Genomic DNA, 8,437 nt, shown 5'->3' on the forward strand with positions numbered 1-8,437 from the left:
GTTACTAGCATGGGGTACCTAATAAAGTGGCCGGTGAGTGTATATATACTAAATATAAAAACTTAAACATTTTTTTTTTTACATTTAACCCTTTATAGGGCAAGTTAGTGTTTTTGATCACTTGCATCCCCCCCCACAAATCTAGAAGCATGAGATCTTTATCCAACTATTCAATAAAGATGCTGCTACATGGCTGTACATGTTATTTTGGCATTTGATCAATTAGCTGAGCCCTACAATGATATATTACCTACTGGAATATAAGTTGGAAAAAGTAAACAAGTCAAGAAAAAAAAAGGTCAAAAGCTAATTGAAAAGTTAAAAAGTCAATAAGCCTAGTTAACGATTATATTTAGGTTTATAAGCTAAAAAATGTATCAGCATTAATGCCTCTAAGGTTATGTTGGACCAAAAGAAATGAGTGTTTTTCATGAATTTCTTCTAGAAGCACTTTTGTTATTTTTCTTAATATATTCGGGCAAGTTGGCGTTTCTTGTTATTAGATTGACATTCATTTTGCCACCAACATATCCAAATATATTAATGTTATAAAGATAATAAGGTCTTCTCCTGGATTCTAATAACACTATTGGCTTGAAATTTTGGATTTTCAAAGCATTTCACTGAGCGACCTATAAAGGGTTAATTTGAAAAAACACATCAAAAAATATGTATACCTTAATAATCACCTCCAAACCCTTCGTATGAACAGCTTTTCTGCCAATTTTCTGTGATATTTTGATGATTTATCTTTAATGATGAGCTCAGGATCTTCAGACCTCTTTGCCATAACCCTAATCTCCATGAATCCGACTCACCCTGAACTGTTTGTCGAGGCGCGTCCTCCCAGAAGGCCCTGGAGTCAGCAGCTCGTCCACGTAGCCGTGCAGGCGGGCGGCCTCCACCTCCGTCTCTCCGCACATGATGGCTTCCACCAAAGCATCATGGATGAAGATATACTGTTCCTGCAAACAAGGACCCCTATGAGCTACTTCTGAGATAAAACAACAAAAGCTGGTTTCCTCAAAGATCTATTTATTTTAATTCAATTATCTAAATGTGTCAATAATTTGATGCCAGGAAAAGACGCAACATTATTAGATCGGTCAGAGAGAAGAAAAGAGAAAGTTACTGGATTCTGACCAAACATTGATGTTTTATAGCATCATAGACATCAGTTAGTCAAACCTCCCAGTGCATCATCATTATTTTATATAAATATATAAAACATTGCTGCAATCTTAATGAAACAATGTAACTAAATAAGAAACATTATTCTTTCCTTATACTATTTTTTCTTTTTTTTTTTTTGCGGCCGCTGCATCAAATCTACCGGACGACTGAGTCCTTTCTGTGTGGGCGGCGTGGCGCTCTGACCTCAGTCTGAACCAGGTGGTTCCTCTGAGTGCGGATGTGCTTCAGGAAGCCCAGAACGTTCAGCGCTCCTTCGTCCTCCATCTGCCTCAGCATGCTGTCCAGGACGATGTAAGTTCCCGTCCTGCCGACCCCGGCGCTGCGGAGCAAAGCAAACAGTCAGCCGAGCTTCCAGCACCGATGATGAGGATAAAGGGGCTTCATAGGACCTGCAGTGCACCACCATAGGACCCGTTTCTTCTGAATTGGCTCTGGAGGACTTGCGAACAAAGCTGAGAAGAGGCAGAGACAACTCTGGGACCCCCATATCAGGCCACTGGGTGTACTGGTACTGTGTCACTGTTCGCTCGTTGTTCCAACCTTTCTTTGAGCTCTGCAGGACAAACACACATGAGGAAGTTATTAGCGGCGCAGACTGTCTGCAATACAGGAAGTTTAGGCCAAAAGGTACGAGTGAGTATTAGGGCCCCCTAGAGATTTTTTTTGTTTTAAATACCAGAATAAAGTCATAATATTACTTGAATAAAATCACAACATTACGAGAATAAAGTTGAAAAATTCTGAGAATTAAGACATCATAACAGGACCAATTTCAGAAAGAATGTTCCAATGACGGCCGACCAGCACCACCAAACAAGCAACCTGGGTCCATGTTGCAACTTTATACTCCAAATGTTGCGAATTCAATCTCCTAACGTTGCGACTTTATTCTTCTAACGTTGCGACTTTATTCCCCATAACGTTGCGACTTTATTTTCCTAACATTGCGACTTTATTCTCCTAACATTGTGACTTTATACACCTAATGTTGCAAATTTGATTTCCTAACGTTGCGACTTTATACTCCTAATGTTGCGAATTTGATCTCCTAATGTTGCGACTTTATTATCTTAACATTGCGACTTTATTTTCCTAACGTTGCGACTTTATACTCCTAATGTTGCGACTTTATTCTTCTAACATCGTGACTTTATTCCCCTAACGTTGTGACTTTATTCCCTAACGTTGTGACTTTATTCCCCTAACGTTGTGACTTTATTCTCCTAACGTTGCGACTTTATTCTCCTAACGTTGCGACTTTATTCTTCTAATGTTGCGACTTTATTCTCCCAACGTTGTGACTTTATTCCCCATAACGTTGCAACTTTATTTTCCTAAAATTGCAACTTTATTCTCCTAACATTGCGACTTTATACACCTAATGTTGCAAATTTGATTTCCTAACGTTGCGACTTTACACTCCTAATGTTGCGAATTTGATCTCCTAATGTTGCGACTTTATTATCCTAACATTGCGACTTTATTCTCCTAACATTGCGACTTTATACTCCTAATGTTGCGACTTTATCCTTCTAACATCGTGACTTTATTCCCCTAACGTTGTGACTTTATACTCCTAATGTTGCGACTTTANACTTTATTCCCCTAACGTTGTGACTTTATACTCCTAATGTTGCGACTTTATCCTTCTAACATCGTGACTTTATTCCCCTAACGTTGTGACTTTATTCTCCTAACGTTGCGACTTTATACTCCTGATGTTGCAAATTTGATCTCCTAACGTTGCGACTTTATTCTTCTAACGTCGTGACTTTATTCCCCTAACGTTGCGACTTTATTCTCGTATTTAACAACAAAAATATCTCGCCTGTCCCTAATACTTTGTCACACAAAGGTCCTAAATATAAAAGAATAAAATAAAGTAATCCATTAGAAAGGGTCAAATATGGATTTCTAGTTTTTAGATGTTTGTTAACTTCAGTAATTCTGCTGCTCACACACACATAAAAAATATATATTGTTCCTGATGTTTAAAGTTACTGTAGTTTTTTTTCTGGATTCTCCTGCTTCTGAGTGGAAGAATTGCTACAAAGCCGTCTTGTAAACGCGCCTCAGTTTCCTCCGATGGAAAACGTTTTAGGTGATAAAGAACTTTGTTTAAACCTCAGAGGAGTCGGAAAGTTCTCCCTGCAGCTGACCTTTTTAATGAGGGTGTTCCTCACGCTGAAGGTCCTCTGTGTGTAGTAAGCCAGGACTTTGGTGCTCTTTACTGCCACTAGAAAGCGCCCGTACTCCTCCTCCGCTTCTTCTGGCCAGTACTGGTCACACTTCCTCTGAGGAACAGACGCAGCAGAGCAGCATCATCATACAGAAGGGATAAAAACTCGGCTGTTTTTATTTTTCATGTGTTTCAGATCTGATTCTCTTTTTTTTGGTAGAAAACCGTATTTCCTGCCGTAGAAGCAGACTGGATGACTCACCCGTCCATTTTCCACCAGGTTGGTGATCATGACAATGACGTGGACATTCTGCTCCCAGATCATCCTCCAGAAGTCCTCAGTGCTGGACCTGAGAGGGCCCTGAGCAGCAATGTATGACCGCGGCCTCTTATATCCCTGAGGAAGGAAAAACTAACTATAATCTACGTCACATCCTGAACCAGCAGCTGATTCTCAGTCTTTTAACTCTAATGGTTACATGAATCAAATATTTGCTCCTGTCTGTAAAATAAATGTACAAGGTCAAATAAAACTATTTCTAAGACGAACTTCCCTTAAGGATTTTTTCATAAAGCTAACTTGTAATTTTTTGTCAGTGTGACCAAGATGCAGCAAAACAATATTTGGAGCAACGTGTTTCCTCCTCCTTTATCTCACGGTTACACCCGCTGCCAAACTCCAGCCTGCGCTGATGGGACTATTGGTGCGTTCGATTTCAACAGCTGCATCCTCCAAGGACCTGGTCTACCTGGACTGAAGCCTTCAAAGTCCATAAAAATAAGGAGGCCGGAAGAGTTTGGTTATGGATTCAAACAGGTCCAGCCTTCTCCGACTTTCAACCCTGTACAGTCTGTCGCCTAGCAACTGTTAGAGTTGACACTCAAAGCAGGCAAAGAATGGATGCTGAACTTCTCTCTGCTGTTGTGGCTGCTAATGACATTCCTAAGGAGCTTCAGCTGCAGTACCGTCGTCTCAGATATCAGATTTATTGTCCCCACACTGCAGAGATATTGGAATCTGAGCCTAAACATCAGACACAGATAAAACCTTTCAATAAATCAAACATTACCGCCACATATCTGACTCAATAACCAGCAAAACAACTATTTTCATTCATTTCAGATGGAACTATTCACATCCTTGGATTATATTAAACTAAACTTCCAATATTCATCACTGTTCGGGGCCATTTCCTTTTTACCTCTGAGCACGGAGCAGCTGGCTTGCTCAAACTCACAAAGAATCATGGGATACCCAAGACTATGGAGGATGCAGCGGACCCGTCCTTCAAAAAAGGCAAAAACAAGGCAGCATTTATCGGCCGCATAACAAGGAGTCTTCCAATCCGAACAGACCTCGGTGCCACGCTATGAAGTCATCAGCCAACGAATCTTTGGAGGAAGCAGCCGCCGGATTCAAACTCAGCAATTATTCAACAGTTGAACGGTTCAATGGCTCTACCCACTATGTGGTTTGGGACGGCCCTTAATGTGGGGGAGCCTCCATGGGAATGAAGGATTCATGTTTAGGGGCCTGTTTGGGAGTGGGCCCCTTTGTGTCACAGGAAGTGAGTCCAGTGAGTTTAAAAGCTGGAGCTTCCTAAAAAACCAGGCTGGTGAACCTGAACTGAACTGGACAAAGAAAAACGAACTTTGTTCCAAAGCAAACAGTCCAGGAGTGACGGAGAATAATAACCTACCTGGGGGGACAGGTGCCTGAGAGACCAGCTGACCTGATCAATAATTACCTGTTTTTGGAGGAAAAACAGAGAGAGGCTCCAAAAAGCAGCAAATCAGAATAGATAAAGGAAATTTGAAAGAATTTCCTAGATTGAAAGGATAATAATCTATTTCTATTCATTTTTAAATGTGGATCCTCCCTGGAATAAAAGGAGCTGGACTGAGTTTCATTAGTGGCCTAACAGCAGTCCTTTTACTTTCTGTACTTTTTGATGCCGGGTTGGACCCCTTTTTCTGCAACTCCAAACCTGTTGTTTCCACATGAGAGCAGCTCAACTTCACCTACAACACAGACAGCTGCCATCTCCAGAAGGTCTCTGATGACTCGGCCATTGAAGGCTGTGTTTCTCAGGAGAAGGAGCTGGAGTATCAATCGGTCATCATGAACTTTGTGGACTGGTGTGAGAAGAGCCACCTGTGTCTGAACACCACTAAGACCGAGGAGATGGACTTCAGGAGAAGACCCCACCTCACTCCCCCATAAACATCCAGGGCAGGACATAGAAACAGTTTCAAATCTCTGGGTGTTCACGTCAATAATAAACTGGACTGGACTCATAACAGCGACGCCCTGTATAAGAAGGGCCAGAGCCGCCTCCCTCTACCTCCTGAGGAGGCTGAGGTCCTTCGCAGTGATCAGGCTCCTGCTTCAAACCTTCTCTGACTCTGTGGGGGCATCAGCCCTCCTCTACCCTGGCAACACAGAGCGGGACAGAAAGAGACAGAACAAACTGGTGAGAAAATATGTTTCTGTCCCAGGCTGCACTCTGAGAGGAGGGTGCTGTCCAAGCTTCCATCCATCATGGACACCACCTTCCACCCTCTGCAGCAGACTGGAGAGGAGCTGAGCAGCTCCTTTAGTCAAAGACTTTTACAGCCTGGTTGGAAAAAGCAGCGCTACCGCAGGTCATTCATCCCTGCTGCAACCAGACTCTACAATGAGACGCTACAACCACAATAACTGCTGCAATGGAGAATTTGCAATTACTATTTTACATCCCATGCACCTTTTCTCCTTCTTCTTCTCTTTTTGACTATTTTAGCCGATGTAACGTGTAAATTTCTCCTCTGTGAGATCAATAAAGTCAATCAATCAATAAACAATTGTAACACAGTCAAAGGTTAGCGTTAAAACTTTTCATCAAAATGGTTCATATTACATCCACAGAGCACCAAGAGAAACATAGATATTTACTTCTAGTTACAATACCAGCTAACCAAAGCTTAGCACTAGCATTGGCAGGCCTGGCTAGCAGTATGAAACGAGAGTATGCCACCTACTGGCCAGGAGGAGTTAATGCAGCAATTGCTTTAAACTTTTACATTAACATGTGGTTTCAACGTTCTGCATTAACCAAAGAAAAAATTAAAAAACATAAACTCTGACTGACAAAAGCAGTGTTATTTTTCTGCAGTAGCTTGACTGAAATAAACAGAATGAAGGTGAAGTGTGATGTTTTCAGACTGTTTCTCCTACGTCTACATAGTTGGCGTTGATGTAATCCGAGGATTTCCCGTCTTTGTTGACTTGTGGGGAGAGTTGGACTCGGCTGTGGTCGTCTGAACGTCAAAGAAGAAAAAACAGGAATATAAAAATCATTTTTATCTGCAGGTTTTAGTCCTGTCATTTTAAATGAGCTGTACTCACAAGCCAAGATGTTGTTGTATCTGTTCTTAGTCCTGTTATCCGGATGGTTGGAGCCGTCTGTGGTCATCCACATGTTGACGGTGCATGCCTGCACCTCCTACCAAAAAAGAAGGCGCTTTTTCACCACTGCTTCTGTTTTCTCAGACATATTTCATTGTTTTTGGTAGTTTTCATTAACTCCAAACAAACATATTGCTGTGAACAAGTGACATAAGGGGACGTTATTCTGGTCTGATGTGTTTTTACAGTTTTATCACCTCCTAAATATCTCCCTCTGATTTTATCAGGAATATTTTCTGTTCATTAGATCATCAGCAGGGCGACTGTTTCTGGACTTTACTGAGGATTTCAAACTCTGAGGTTTGCAAATATTAAAGTTGATAGGGTCAAACAGCTACACTGAGGTCTAAACAGCATGTTTGCTTCAAGGGCAGAGAAATTAAAAGGATTTTGGAGCTTAATGTGTGAATCAAACCCAGAATAGAAGCTAATGACCTTATAGCTGAAGGTCCTGCTTCTTCCTCCACTCAGGGAGGAACAAGCTGTTATAACAAAATAAAACAAATAAAATAAGAGAAAACCAAAATTGGGCTGTTTGGCCTTGGAGGCAGTCGTTAGAATCAGAGAAAAAAGGGGGGAAGTTTCCAAGCCTGGAAAAAAGCATGGTGGCATCATCCTGCTATGGGGATGTTATGGTGAAAATCTAGTGCAAATTCCAACAAAGATGACACCATAAAAAAGGATTTATTTGAGTTTGAAGAGGAGCCGGTTGATGGGAAAAGCCTCCAGCTGTCGATGACCCCATGGGTACAATTTAAACATCCCTTCTATCAAAGACAGAGGAGATGGATATAAACCTCTGGAAAGCTAAAAAATAAGTTTTAGAAACATAAGTTTTTGCAACTTTAGGAAGGCGGAGCGAAAGTGGCAGTAAGACCGTCTGGAGGTCTCGTACCAGATTCTTAAAGAGAGCTGTAAAAAGTACCAGAGGGTGGTTAGGGTTGAGAGAAACAAGTATTTTTCTGATCTAATCTTAAATAATCTGAGCAAGCCTCTGATTCTTTTTAAAACGATTGACTCTGTTTTTAATCCTATTCCGTCCACTTCACTGGAAATGACGGACAAAACTTGTAGTAAATCCCTTTAATTTTTTATCAAAAAGATGGATACTATCAGGGCGGATATATCAGCTTGTATTATGAGTCCCTCCGTAGTAAATTGCTGCTCATCTGTCTTTACGCCGTTTCAGCCTGTCTCTCCAGCTGTGTATATACACACATATATATATATATATATACACACATATATATGTATATATACATGTATATAAATATATATACATATATATGTATATATACATATGTATACATATATACTGCATAAAGAATATGGCATCATGCATATTATGCAAATAGAAAAACATTGAAATATTTTTATTTAAACATGTACTTGTAATTCAGTCTTTATGTAAACAATTACCACAGCAATGTCATAAATCCATGTATATTACATGTACATCATCAATTTAACACTTTTGGTACATCTGTATTATTCTGCTCCATTAATACATTAATTTTATTGTGATGATTTGTATAATATGTTATATTGAACCCCAGTCGGCCTCGGCAGATGGCCGCTCACACTGAGCCTGGTTCTGCTGGAGGTTTCTTCCTGTT

At 40.7% G+C, this 8,437-nt stretch overlaps 1 protein-coding gene across 1 annotated transcript in view; it reads right to left on the bottom strand.

Moving 5' to 3' along the window:
• ptprz1 (protein tyrosine phosphatase, receptor type Z1) overlaps window positions 1-8,437 on the bottom strand; it is a 125,047-nt gene that overhangs the window by 16,940 nt on the left and 99,670 nt on the right. Inside the window, exons 16-23 of the mRNA XM_015387431.1 lie at window positions 7,102-7,116; window positions 6,762-6,858; window positions 6,591-6,673; window positions 3,636-3,770; window positions 3,354-3,488; window positions 1,584-1,747; window positions 1,378-1,513; window positions 819-965 (exon numbers count right to left, since the gene is read on the bottom strand). Of these exons, the coding sequence (XP_015242917.1) occupies window positions 819-965; window positions 1,378-1,513; window positions 1,584-1,747; window positions 3,354-3,488; window positions 3,636-3,770; window positions 6,591-6,673; window positions 6,762-6,858; window positions 7,102-7,116 (912 nt within the window). The remainder of the gene's footprint in view (window positions 1-818; window positions 966-1,377; window positions 1,514-1,583; window positions 1,748-3,353; window positions 3,489-3,635; window positions 3,771-6,590; window positions 6,674-6,761; window positions 6,859-7,101; window positions 7,117-8,437) is intronic.

This window comes from Cyprinodon variegatus, unplaced genomic scaffold, assembly GCF_000732505.1.
Source record: "Cyprinodon variegatus isolate N-32 unplaced genomic scaffold, C_variegatus-1.0 Scaffold394, whole genome shotgun sequence".
Taxonomy (NCBI): domain Eukaryota; kingdom Metazoa; phylum Chordata; class Actinopteri; order Cyprinodontiformes; family Cyprinodontidae; genus Cyprinodon; species Cyprinodon variegatus.